Raw genomic sequence first — 14,713 nt, 5'->3', positions numbered from 1 at the left:
ACTTCTTAAATGTCTGGGCACAATCATGAATAAAGTTATCTGGGCCTGGAGAGTTTTGGGTTTTATTTTGTCTTGCTTTGTGTTTGTTTCTTTAAGGGAAGAGGATTTCAAGCATAGACTCTATTTCTTTGTTATAAGATTATTCCAATTTTCTGTCTCTTCATGAGTCAATTCTAGTAAATTTCATTTTTCTAGATATTTGACATGGCTCATTTAATTTTTTAAAAGTTACTCTCATACAGTTGCTTAACATGTTCATTTATTATCATTTAATGTCTATAATGTCCATAATGTCCATTTTCGTTCTGAAAATTGGTTATTTGAGTACACAGCCATCCCTCAGTATCTGTGGGAAATTGGTTCCAGAAGCCTCGCCAATACCAAAACCCAGAGATACTCAAGACCTTACATAAAATGGCATATAATCTATACACATCTTCCTGTATAATCTAAGTCATTTCTAGATTACTTATAACACCTAATACAATGTAAACACTATGTAAACTGCTGTAAGCACAATGTAAATGCTATGCAAGTAGCTGCTGGTGCGTGACAAATTCAAGTTTGTTTGCTTTCTTGAACTTTTTTTAAATAACTTCAATCCATGATTGGTTGAATCCACACATAGAAAGCCAACTGTGATCTCTATTTCTAAATCTGGGTGGGGATCTATCTCCACAAACAACCACCTTTGCTGAATTTTGGTGGCTGTATCTCTATCACATGTTTGTTTTCTATTGCACACTAATTTGTGCTCTATCTCCTATTGTCTTTCCTCTAGCTTTATTCATTTTATTCTTCCTTTGAAATTAATCTGCTGCTTATTTTCTGGCTTCTTGAGGTTAAGCTTAGACCAACTGATTTTCAGGCTTTTTAAAATATTTTCTAATAAATGCATTTAAAGTTATAAATGTCTTCATTGGCAGCATCATAATCTTGTGCTATTACTCAGCACAAATGTTTTCTAATTTTCTGCACAATTTAGTTAACCAATTTTAAGGAGTTTATTAATTACAGACATCCTGGAGTTTTTTTCTAGTTACTTTTTATTTATTTCACTGTGGTTAATTACTTCATATGATTTCACTCTTTTTAAATTTCTTTAGACTTGCATTAAAACCCAGTGTATGGTAAATTTTAGAAAAATGTTCCCTATGTACTTAAGAACAACATATATTCTGCAGTCATAAGATAATACGTGCTCATATACCAAAAAACCCCAAAATTATAAATTGAGCTTTTCAAATCTTTTCTTTCTTTACTGGGTTTTAGTCTTCAAGTACTATCAGTTACCAAAATAACTGGGTTTAAAACATCATACTATGATTTGTCCCATCTTCTGTCAGTTTTGCTTTACTTAACATAGAGTTATAAGGTACATTTAAATTCAGAACTATTATATTTTTCAGGCATATGCCTGACTTAAATTCTTATTTGTCTGATAGTAGTATAATTATACCAACATTCTTTCGTTTCGTGATTGCATAATATGTACCTTTCTTCCACCCTTTACTTTCAATTGCTCTAAATACCTTTATACTCTGTGTATATTTTCTAAGAAGCATATGGCTAGGCTTTAATTTTTATACCCAGTCTAAAAATCTTTAGCTTTTGATTGGAATATTTAGTCTCTTACATTTAGTGTAACTGGAATATTTACTTCCTCACTTTTAGTGCAATTATGACATATTTGGAGTTAATTAAACCATTTTCCTTTATATTTGTCCCAATTTTATTTTGTTCCCTTTCCATTCCTTTCTTGTTTTCTTCCAAATGCATTAAGTAGTCTTCTTATTTTTCCCTCTATTCACTTGTTGAACATAGAGTGTTTTTTTGTTACCTAATGATTACAATATAAATTCTTAACTATTTATGTCCAATTTAAATTAGTTTTCTAATTAATTCCCATATAATCCGAAGACCTTAGAAACACTGAACAACATTTACCCTTCTTCCTGAGTTATGTGCTGCTATTAATAAGCATTTAAATTTTGATATATTTAAGCCTCTATTACCATTATGAAAGTGAAAGTGAAGTAGCTCAGTCATGTCCAACTCTCTGCAACCCCATGGACTGTAGCCTACCAGGCTCCTCTGTCCTTGGAATTTTCCAGGCAAGAGTACTGGAGTGGGTTGCCATTTCCTTCTCCAGGGGATCTTCCTGACCCAGGGATTGAACCTGAGTCTCTGAGCCACCAGGGAAGCAATTACCATGAAACCATCTTCCTTTATATTTGTCCCAATTTTACTTTGCTCCCTTTCCATTCCTTTCTTGTTTTCTTCCAAATGCATTAAGTGGTCTTCTCATTTTTCCCTCTATTCACTTGTTGGACATAGAGGGCTTTTTTATAATTACCATTATACTATTTCACAATAAATAATCACTTAGATTTACCCTTCCAATTTCTCTATTCCCTCCAGTATCCAAGATTATTTTTCTTCTACTTCAATAGAATTTTCTTTATTTATTCAGTACTTTCTGTATTACAGATCTGCTATTGTCAAATTCAATTCTTGCTTTTCTGAAAAGTCTATTCTTTGTTTTGTTTTTTTAAGGGTTTTTCACTGGGTAATTTTGGACAGATGATTATTTTCCTTCAGCCATTTGAAGACACCATGTCGTCTAGATTTCATTTTTCCAGTTAAAAAAATATCAGTTGTCAGTCTTAGTGTTGTTCCTTTAAAGAGAATGTGTCTTTTCCCTCTCTGGTGGCTTTTGTCACTCTCTTTTGGTTTCTAAGTGTATGTTTCTTTGTACTCACCCCTTCATACTCATGGAATTTCCTCAACTTGTAGGTGGACATCTTTTGACACTTTTGAAAATTCTCAGGCATTTGAGACTTCAAATAGTGCTCTACACTATTTTCTCAATCCTCTTTGGACTTCAAGCACATGCATGTTACAATATTTCCACATGTCCCTCATATTTCTTTCCCTCTTTTATTTTTCATTCTTTGTCTTTCTTCATTTCAATATGACCCATCTTCTGTTTCACTAACCTCCCCCTCAGCTATGTCTAACCTGCTGTTAAACATATCCAAAGAAATTGTAAATAATCAATTTTCCAATTCTATAATTTCTACTCGATTATTTAGTAATCAAGTTAGTATAAGTTTCCAGTTGTCTGCCAATATTTTCCTACCTTTAATTCCTCGATCATAAAATCCTAATTATTTTATAGTTTCTTTATGAAACCACCATTATCCTATTGGTATATTTCAAATGGCTGGGTTCTTTTTCATGGTTTTTCTTTTTCTAAGACTTCTTATTTTTTGTTCTGCAACATATATTGTAAATGAACTAATTTGAGCCTCTGTATGATACTATTTTACTCAAGAGAAGATTTACTTTTGCTGTCACCAATTTAGGCCATGGGCAGATCACCATAATCCAAAGACCATGATGTTTCAAAGATAAGCTTATCCTCACTCTTAGGTTTAGAACCTCAGGGACCAGAGTACATCATTAAGTATGTAATAAGATCTCTCTTCCTTGGCACACCTAGAAATACAATCTGGTCCTCCATATTGATTGACAAAAGTTCTGCTCAGTTTCTCAGGAAGTTTTCAGGATTCACAATTGTCTCAAGAACAACAGTTGAACAAAATGCCAGTCATACTTCCTTTGTCATTCACCTCTCCTAAATCTTGACCAGTATATTCTTACTGCCTTTATAGTCCTCTCATGCCTTAAAAAGAGGTAATTTCTAAATTTTTTAAGTGGAAATTATAGTCCAGAATAATCAACTTCACCACTGAAAAATAATGTCTACAAATACACATTTTCTAAAAGTTCAGCAAAGTAGCCTATCTACTAAAATATAATACTGCATTTTATTTAAACTAAAAACAAAAAATTTAAATTAGCAAAACTACTCAAAGGAAAAGTCTTCATTTTCTTTAGTTCTTTCTTTTTTTTCAAGTAAAGTGAAAATTAGAATATATGTGTGAAAGTGAAGGGGACAGAACAAATCACAATTCAGTGGAAAACTGTATTTCATTTAAAAATATAGTTAAATTCATTTAAGTTTAAAAGAATGTTAAGTATCTCAGAACAAAAAACTGGTCACTTTCCAGATCTTAGAAAAGAAAATGAGTACAACAAAAAGAATCTAAAAAAAGAGTGAATATATGCTTCACTTTGCTGTACACTTAAAACTAATACGCCACTGTAAATCAACTATACTTCAACAAAAACTTTTAAAAAGAAATAACTGCCAAAAAAATATAATAAAAACTTTATATAAAAAATAGCATATTGGTCAATAAAACTCATATACATAGAAAAATCAATAAATGAAAAATTAATATTTGAAACATAAAGAAAAAATTATGGCTGTGAATAAGCAATTCACTAAACAGAAAACACAAGTGCAAATGAACACATAAACATATGCTTATTCACTATATCAATCAGGATATGCACATTAAAATATCAGTAGAATACCATTCACATTCATTGCACTGGCGAAAGGAAAATATCCTCATAATTATCAAGCATTGGTGGGACCATGAAGAAACAAGAACAGTGATACCCTGCTGGAGGAAGTGGTACGTTACCACAGTGACCCAGAAAGCAATCAGGCTTGCTAAATGTGTCCTAAAGATGAGGATGTGAACATCCTCAGATACAGCAATTTCACTTTTAGATATGCACCCTAGAGAAGCTCTTGCTTATGTAAAATGACTGGCTCAAGATGTACATTGTAGTATTATTTATAACAACAATAAAAGAAAATTTGCCTAAATGTCACAGCTTTGTATTTCACAGGAAACTAGATGATGAAACTGAAGAAATGCTTTTACAATTTACAACTGACTATAAAATATGACTGTAAAGATGAACAAATCTCAGTACAGATAATGTCAAAACTCAAAGATACATTGGTAAGAAAACTGCTCCTCTGAACTGCACACAGTATCAGCACTTATGAGTGATTTATACAGAACATGACTATCTACAGGACTGGAAAATACTGTAAGTCAGTCATTTACTATAAAGATGGCTACACAGAAAATGTATTACGTAGTGCCTTTGCTACATGATAGAATATCATTAGTTGAAAAAAGATGGAATAAAGTCAAGAATACCTCCTTGAAAATATTTAATAAACACCACTATTATACAAATATAAAATAGAACAGTGCCCAATTTTCCCATCATACTTCAGCCCAATCTACTCACCAAGTCTTTGGGTTGACTTCATACTTGTAAAGGTCATCTACCAATCCATATTTGTTGCCTGGTAATGCTTTATAGCCTCCATGAACATAAATGGACTTTGTTATTTCATCATACACACTGGTATGGCCATATCCCCCTTGAACAATAGCTCCTTTAGTTTCCGGAACAAGCCAAGTGTTTGATGCTATAAGAGAAAGAAGATAAAATGTGAACTTAAATAGTATTTTTAAAAAACTAATATACCACCAAACTACCAACTAGTTCATTCTAATACCACATTTTATGAGTAAAGCATATCTAATAATAATTTAATTTTTTAAAGTATTAAATATGTGCTAGTTACTATGTTGGGTGCTAAAGACCGAAGGTGAGTAAAACTGGTCTCTTTGTAGATTTTAATTAAACGTTGAAATATTGATAATATCAAAGTTTTTGTATGTGCAATAAAAAACTAAACCTTACTCTCACACCTATTTCTGTATCTGTAAATAACCCTGAAAAAAGAAAGATTTAATAAAAGTTCATGAGAGGTTGTTCTGTTACAGGCTGAGTCAGTCACCGACATTATAAAGACTAAAAAGATAAGACTCTTGTCTTCACTTTTTAGCACTGAGCTAGTCTTTTCTCTCTTGGTTATGAGTCTCACTATCCCGTCTATGAGTCCTTTGTATTACTGATAAAAACCTAAAATTAAATTCCCAAGACTCATTTGACAGCTCTGTTACCATCAGTTTCCAGTAATGAAAGTACTTGGGAGAGGCCAGAAGGCAAAGGGAAGACAGACATTCTACTTTCTTTCTTCTCTAGCAGCAGGAGCAGGTAGGGGGCTACGGGGCCCTGGCAGTGGTGGTTTTACAGCTGGAGAAGCAGGCACGTCACCTGCTCAGGGGCAGAAGCGGCACCTACTGTAAGCAGCTCACTTACAAACGTGGTCCTAAGTTCCAGCCTGGGTATGCAGCAGCTCCAGATTCCTGACTAATTCCCTCATTTTGGTGTCTCTAGTACTACTGTAATTAACTCCCTATTTTAAGTCCCATTCTACTTGATACATCTAGAAGGGACTCTCATTTCTATAGCAAATTCACTGACACAAGTTCTAATCATATGCAAGGCATGCTTTTGCGAATATGCAAATAAAAAAATACATATCTTTTGGCCTTAAAGGAATTTATAAAGAGCAACCATACAGAAATCTGTTATTAGTCTTTAAATATCCAATCATATCACACTTGCATCTTCCCTCTAACTTTGTCACCTAAACTTTGGCATCCTAGACAGCTCATTGAAATACTCAAAGTAACAGAAAATAAAGATGATGCTTAAAAATTCTTTACATTCACACAATTTTAAGGTAGTAAAGAATATGATACTTCATCAATCATAAAAGTAGTCATAAAGGAAGTATCAGAAAAGATTTGTTAAAGTCAATTTTACTCAGAGAAAACGAAACATATTTAAAGAAATTTCAGAGTATTCTTGTAACGAATAGGCATTCCTTTAATATTCTTAAACCACTTATTAAAGCTATATACAGCCAAACTGCAAGTTTTCATGTTTTTATAATTCTCTTTTAATAAAAAAAAGATAAAACTACTTCTTACTAAAAAATATTGTGGCAATAAAGAGGTATATAATGCAACAGTTAATGTTACCTTCTCCTCTACCCCACTATCTAGAGCTATTTTTCACAAATTGTTATGTTCAGGTTATTTTGAAGCTACAGTTCTGAATATTGTATTACAACAGACAGGACAAATTTATATGACTTACATGTACATACATATCTATAAATATTTGTACCAAAAAACCATGCCATTTTACAACTATATTTTCACTTAACAAAACATCTGGGCATCTTTTCACATCTCATTTATTGCTTTCACTTTCATTAGCTAAATTCTATTGCATTGATGATAACTTAAACAATCCTACATCGTGACTCATTCGAGGTTCAGTTTGTTCTTAAAAACAAGGATGTAATAAGCAACCTGGCAATCAGCTATAGCATCATTATCTACAGAGTAGATATTATGTCTCAGGGAGTATCTCACTAGTTCATTTGATAATATGAAACCTTTGAAAGTTTACTATTGCTATCCTTTCTTTACAACTAAGGAAATTTAGAGTTAAAAAAATTAACACACCAAATGTTTAAAAGTTGGCATAGACTAATTTCTCCCTCTCCTTCCCACTAACAAACCCAGTGAAGTGAGTGAGTGAAATCGCTCAGTCGTGTCTGACTCTTCGCGACCCCATGGACTGTAGCCCACCAGGCTCCTCCATCCGTGGGATTCTCCAGGCAAGAATACTGGAGTGGGTTGCCATTTCCTTCTCCAGGGGATCTTCCCGACCCAGGGATCGAACCCAGGTCTCCCACGTTGCAGGCAGATGCTTTAACCTCTGAGCCACCAGGAAAGCCCAAAGGCTCCCTTAACAAATCCAGTAAACAGTCCCAAAGACAACCACAGGAGAAATATGAAAGGTGTAAGGAGGAATGCTGATTCTTAGGGCCTCCAAGACCATCAGATGGATATCTCATTACCACTGACCCAACAAAAGAAGGCTAGTCAGCCCAGCATTTCTCAACTCATAACCCAGCAATAAAAAGCAACTCAGGTAGGCTTATTCCTCCCGCCAATTGAAGAGGAACCCCCATGGATAACCCCAAATGACACTAGGAGCACCAGCAAGAGGGATTCACCAAACACTGCTTACAACAAGTAGACAGGGGAAGAGTTCCACTTTCCCTAAAGGCCTGAGATTGGAAAGGAGATCCCACCACAAGGTCTTAATGCTAAACCTAAACAGAGTGACTAACCTGCTAAAATAGAAGATTTAAGTAAGACTCAAAGATTCCCAATATAAAAGCCAAAATGTCCAAGATACTAAAAAAAAAAAAAAAATCACTTGTCATGTTGAGAACCAGATCAGTCAAGCGACACTAACTCTTACAACAAACTACAAGTTCTCTTGAAACAACAAATCTCAGCAAAAAAAAAAAAAAAAGGCGGGGCGGGGTGGGGGGTGTTGAGGAGACAAAGGAAGGAAAGAAGGAAGAGAAGGAGGGAAGGAATGAGGAGGGAAGAAAGGAAAATACTGGCACAAATATGAGTTAACTGGACAGACTCAATAGTAGAGATGACAGAGGATAGAATCAGTAGACTTGAGGATATAGCAGTAAAATTTACCCAATCTGAACACCAGAGAAACTAAACTAAAAAAAAAAAAACCAGTCTAAGAAACCTTTGGGACAAGAACAATTGGTCCAACATTTGTACCACTGGAATCCCACAAGAAGAGAAGAAAGAGAACGGAGCTGAAAGAGCTATTTTTAAAAATGGTGGCTGAAAACATTCAAATTGTGTATAAGACATAAACATACAGACTTCCCTAGCAGTTGAGTAGTTAAGACTCAGCACTTCAATGTTTCCACTGCAGGTGGTGCAGGTTCAATTTCTGGTCGGGGAACTAAGATCACACATGCCATATGGCACAGTAAAAAATTTTTTTACTTAAAAATAAAAAGCTAAACTAAACTAAAAGACTTTGAAATCTGTGGCCCTCTCCTTAAAGGATGGCTTAAGAAAATTCTTCAGACAAATGAAATGATAAAAGAATATTGGAACATCAGGAAAGAACAAATAAAGCAGATATGTGAGTACACACAATAAACTCTCCTCCTCTTTGAGGCTTACAACTAATGTATGATGAAGGAAACAAAAACTATAACATCATCTGACACTCACAACAATGATATTTAGAAGTGGGGAAAGTGAGGGATGTAAATCAAAGCAAAGTTTCCATGTTTCATTTGATGTGGTAAAATGTTGATACTAGTAGACAGACAACTCACTTATGTATATTTTAATACCCAAAACAATCTCGAAGAAAACTATACAGAGAAATACACTCACAAACACTATAAATAAATCAAGACTGAATTCTAAAACTTGTTAAGTTCACCCATGAGAAACAAGTGAAGAGAAACAGAGGCACAAGAAACAGGAAACAAACAAAAATAATAAAATAGCAGACTTAGGCACTAACATATCAAAGTTACCTTAAATTAAATGATCCATTTATGACATTCTTAAAACTGTAAGATTACATAAAGAACAGATCGGTGACTGTCAAGGGTTAGGACGGGATGGGAAAGGAATAAGGGCATTCGGGAGATGCTGCTGCTGTTGTCGTTGTTTAGTCACTGAGTTGTATCTCACTCTTTTGCGACCCCAAGGACTGCAGCCTACCAGGTTCCTCTGTCCATGGGATTTTCCAGACAAGAATACTGGAGTGGGTTGCCATTTCCTTCTCCAGGGGATCTTCCCGACCCAGGGATCAAACCCACCTTTCCTGGGCTGCAGGAGGTTTCTTTACCACTGAACCATAAAGGAAGTAGGTATGGTCTAAAAAAGATACTGTGAGGGATTCTTGTGTTGACAGACACTACAGTGGTAGATACATGAGACAACATGCAATAAAACTGCCCAGAACTAAATATACACACACATCTACACATGCTACATACACACACATGCAAATGAGTTCTAATGAAACTGGAGAAATCTGAACAACATCAGTGGATTGTATCAATGTTAATACCCAGGTTGTGATTCTGTACTATATTTTTGCAAGATGTTTACCACCAAGGAAAACAGCATAAAGGATACACAGGATCACTCTGTTACTTCTTACAAGTGTATGTGAATTTACAATTTTCTCAAATTAAAATTTAAATGGAAAAAAATATATCACCCTACTAGCAATGGAAAGTTCATCATGAAATACACTATTGCACTCAACTACTCATTAAATATTTTAAAAAACTAAAAGTGTAAGAGCTATGACACAAGTCTGACACCAAAGTGAGTTACTAAATACCCCTGCAGAATCTCTCAAGGTTTAGTCACCAGCAGTTCAAATAAGAAAGAGTCATATGGTAGTTTCAGATGAAAAATTAAGAAAACAATTTTGTTCAGATATAGGTGATAAACTTGAAATGTAAAATTAATTATGATTACGTTCTCATTTTATTCTTACTACTTTTGCATTTGGAAAAGTGCACATAGTACAAGGCTTCATTTTGTCTCAATAAACATTTAAAGTAACAAAATATTAGTCATTTCAGAAAAAGTATTTAAGATTGATACGTTATTTGCATATGCATGAATTTTGTTTTTAATTCTGTAATATGCGCTACCACAGTCCCAATTTATTAAAAATGAAACACCGATTCATTAAAGAGAAGAGAGAGACAATAAATACACAAATACCTGAAACAACAGAATAATTCTGCAAAAGTAAAAAGCAAAAATGACTTATATATACCAGGAGTTCTTTATCAGGCTATGAAGGAAATATTTAGATAGCATTTAACAACCTGGCATAAACAACTTAAAAAGCAGAAGAAAATATTAAAAATGATACTGGATAACAAGCAGCACAGAATTATCATTTTAAAGAAAAGAGAAACAGGGTGAGCCCTGTGATTGCTCAAACATATGCTGAGGAGAAATTTCTCACCACTGAGCAAAAAGGGGGATTTGACTGCAAACAGATTCTGGTGATCTTACCAGGTTGAGAAAACAAAGATCAGCATTTGAAAAGAACAGTCCTACAAGCTAGAATTCATAGGAAATAATACCAGATATGTGGTTTCTACAGAGTGCATGCTCAAGAGATCGGGGTTGGGGCAGGGGGAATGTTCCAAGTTTTTGCTGAGTACTGATTTGCATATGCATAAGAGAAAACTACTTAAAACCATGGAAAGAACCACCAGAAACTAATAGACTGAACAACTCCTGGATCTCAAACAGGGCTGGGAACAATCTGAGCTCCCAGCAGCCACAGAAGATAGACCGCATACTATAGGAGGCATTAGGTAGAGTCCTGAAAAGGAAATGTAATATTGGATGTAAAGGAATGAAATACTGCATTACATTAGCCATAAACTAAAAGTTACTCTGGATCCACTGTAACAGACCTCAGAAGCAATCTCCCAAAATATTTACACTTGAAGTTTAACCCCATGTTAGTACAAAGTCAAACATTCTTTAAAGGAATACAGCAAAGTTCCCAGCAGTCAACAGAGTAAAAACATACAATATTCAAAATGCATTAAAAAATTAACAAGCATAGAGGCCAAAGAAAACATGATCCATAACAAGAAGAAAAATCAATCGTGACACAGGAATAACAAAGATAGAATTAAAAGAAGAGAATGCTTCAAAAGCTACTGTAAATCCACTCAAATACGTTCAATAGTGTTAGAGAAAATATGAACATGAGATTTTAAAAAAGGCTCAAAAAGAATCCCTGGAAATAAAAAATACATTGAATAGAATTAACACAAGAGTAAACACTATGGGAAAAAAGAACAATGAAATTTAAAATACTAAAATAGAAACTATTCAAAATGAAGCACACAAACCAAAACAATGAAAAACAATTAACAGAATATCAGGGACCTGTATAACAATATCAAAAAGCCTAACCTAATATGATACGATTTTCAGAAGTATGCCAGTGGCAGACAGAAATAGTGTTGGAAAAAACAGTTTCTCAGAAATAATGACCTCTGTAAATCCATAAAACCAAGAAGATCAATGATATAAAATAGGACAAAATAAAGAAATAAACCCATGTCAAGGAATAGCATGAAGTGATAAAGAGGAATAAGCAGAAAAATAAGAATGCCAGTTGACTCTCAACAGAAACCAAGGAAGGAGGAAGACAAGGAAGTGACACTCTTAAATTAATGGGAAGGGGGGAAAACCATTCACCCAGCACTCTCTACTAAAAAGTAACTATCAAAGTAGAAATCTATATCCCACAAAATATTTTCCAAAAGTGAAAGTGAGTAAAACCTTTTTTATACAAAGTAAAAAAAAGAAGAGAGGATATATCATTGAAGACTTGCCCTATAAAAAATAACCCCAAAAATTCTTTAAACTGAATAAAAATTACACTTGAAACTAGACAGAATCTGGATTTGTATAGATGAATGAGGAGTATAAGAAATGGTTGATATATGAGTAAATACTCAAAGTGTCATTTCTCCTTTTCCCTCCCAGTAAATGATGATTAACTGTCCAAACTAAGAACTGTAACAATGTATTATGCTCTTCATAACATACGAGATATGATACAAGCACAAGGGAAAAAAGAGGGAAATGCAGGAATACTATTCTGAGTTTCTGACACTATATGTAAAGTGATAGAACACTACATAAAAGTAGAATCTGATAAGCTAATATACATATTATCAACCCTAGAGTAACCTTTATAAAAATAAAATTTTAAAGTATAGTTAACAAATTAATAGTCCTACAGATTCAAGGAGCTGAGAAAACCACAAACAGGATAAATTTCATGAAATCCACACCACAATGCAACTGCTGAAAACTAAAAGCACAGAAAACATTTCAGAAGCAGCTACAGAAAAATTGAAAAAAACAAAAAACAAAAACCTATAGCGGAACAACAGCTCAAATGATACAGACTTTATCCTAAGAAACTATGAAAGACAGAAGGAAGCAGCCTTGTTGTTCAATCACCAAGTCCTTTTCGATTCGGTGACCCCATGAACTGCAGCATGTCAAGTTTTCCTATCCTTCACTATCTCCGTGAGTTTGCTCAAACTCATGTCCACTGTCAGTGATACCGTCCATCTTATCCTCTGTCACCCCCTTCTCCTCCTGCCCTCAATCATTCCTAGCATCAGGGTCTTTTCCAGTATTGGAGCTTCAGCTTCAGCATCAGTCCTTCCAAAGAATATTCTGGATTGATTTCCTTTAGGATTGACTGGTTTGATTTCCTTGCTGTCCAAGGGGTTCCCAAGAGTCTTCTCCTGCACCACAATTTGAAAGCATCAATTCTTCAAGGCTCAGCCTTCTTTATGGGTCAACCCTCACATCCATACACGACTACAGGAAAAACCATAGCTTTAACTATCTGGACCTTAGTCAGTGAAGTGATGTCTCTTGCTTTCTAACATGCTACCTAGGTTTGTCATAGCTTTTCTTCCAAGGAGCAAGCAGGTTTTAATTTCATGGCTGAGTCACTGTCTGCAGTGATTTTGGAGCCCAGGAAAATAAAATCTGTCACTGTTAATTTTTCATCTATTTGCCATGAAGTGATGGGACCAAATGCCATGATCTTCATTTTTTGAAATGTTGTGTTTTAAGCCAGCTTTTTCATTCTCCACTTTCACCTTTATCAAGAAGCTCTTTAGTTCCTCTTTGCTTCCTGCCATAAGGGTAGTATCATCTACATATCTGAGGTTATTGATATTTCTCCCAGCAACCCTATTCCAGCTTGTGATTGTCTAGCCTGGCATTTTTCGTGATGTTCTCTGCATATAAGTTTAAAAAGCAGGGTGACAATATCTCCTTTGATGTACTCCTTTCCCAATTTGGAACCAGTCCACTGTTCCATGTCCAGTACTAACAGCTGCTTCTTGTCCTGCATACAGGTTTCTCAGGAGGCACATAAGGTCATTGGGTATGTCCATCTCTTTAATAATTTTCCATAGTTTGCTGTGATCCATACAATCAACGGCTTTAGCGTAGTCAATGAAGCAAAAGTAGATGCTTTTTTGGAATTGTCTTGCTTTTTCTATGATCCAGCATATGCCATTTCTATGATCAGCATATGTTGGCAATTTGATCTCTAGTTCCTCTGCTTTTTCGAAATCCAGCTTGAACATCTGGAAGGTCTTGGTTCACGAACTGCTGAAGACTAGCTTGAAGGATTTTGAACATTACCTTGCTGGCATGTGAAATGAATGCAATTGTGTGGTAGTTTGAATATTCTTTGGCATTGTCCTTTCTTGGGATGGGAATGAAAAATGACCTTTTCCAGTCCTGTGGCCACTGCTGAGTTTTCCAGATTTGCTGACATACTGAGTGCAGCACTTTAACAGCATCATCTTTTAGGATTTGAAATAGTTCAGCTGGAATTCCATAACCTAAGTTAATTCCATCAACTAAGCCCGTGTACTACAACTACTAAATTTGTGTGCTCTAGAGCCTAGGCACTGCAACAAGAGAGGCCACCACGTTGAGAAGCCTACACGCCACAGCTAGCAAAGTGGTCCCTGCTTTTCACAACTAGAGAAAGCCTGGGTGCAGCAATGAAGACCCAGCACAACCAAAAACAAATCAATAAATGAAGAAATAAACAAATTAAATTTTTAACTTAAGAAAATTAACTAATTTTTTAAAAATTAAAAATAAAAAAGTAAAGCAAAAACCAATAGAAGTTAAAAATGAAATAGATACATCCACAATCATAACTGGAAATTTCTACACTGTTCTTTCAAGAACTAAGGAAAGTAAACAGAATACCTGTAAAGATACAGAAGACTTGAATCATTTTATCAACCATACTGTAACTGGCACTTAAAGAACACCCCAACCAACAACAGCAGAAGATGTATCTTTTCAAATTCACATTTAACATTCACCAAGGTAGACCATATTCTGGGTCAGAAAATAAGACTCAAGAAAAAATTTAACTGTAAAATATA

The 14,713-nt window shown here is 34.6% G+C and overlaps 1 protein-coding gene across 1 annotated transcript in view; it reads right to left on the bottom strand.

Moving 5' to 3' along the window:
• The window catches only part of ATRNL1 (attractin like 1), a 766,939-nt gene that overhangs the window by 661,242 nt on the left and 90,984 nt on the right, over window positions 1-14,713 (bottom strand). The window contains exon 9 of the mRNA XM_061162736.1: window positions 5,185-5,368. Coding sequence (XP_061018719.1) covers window positions 5,185-5,368 — 184 coding nt within the window. The remainder of the gene's footprint in view (window positions 1-5,184; window positions 5,369-14,713) is intronic.

The sequence above is a fragment of the Dama dama genome, chromosome 15 (genome assembly GCF_033118175.1).
Source record: "Dama dama isolate Ldn47 chromosome 15, ASM3311817v1, whole genome shotgun sequence".
Classification (NCBI taxonomy): domain Eukaryota; kingdom Metazoa; phylum Chordata; class Mammalia; order Artiodactyla; family Cervidae; genus Dama; species Dama dama.
The sequence above is the reverse complement of the archived record's forward strand: the minus strand, read 5'-3'. Positions and strand labels throughout refer to the sequence as shown.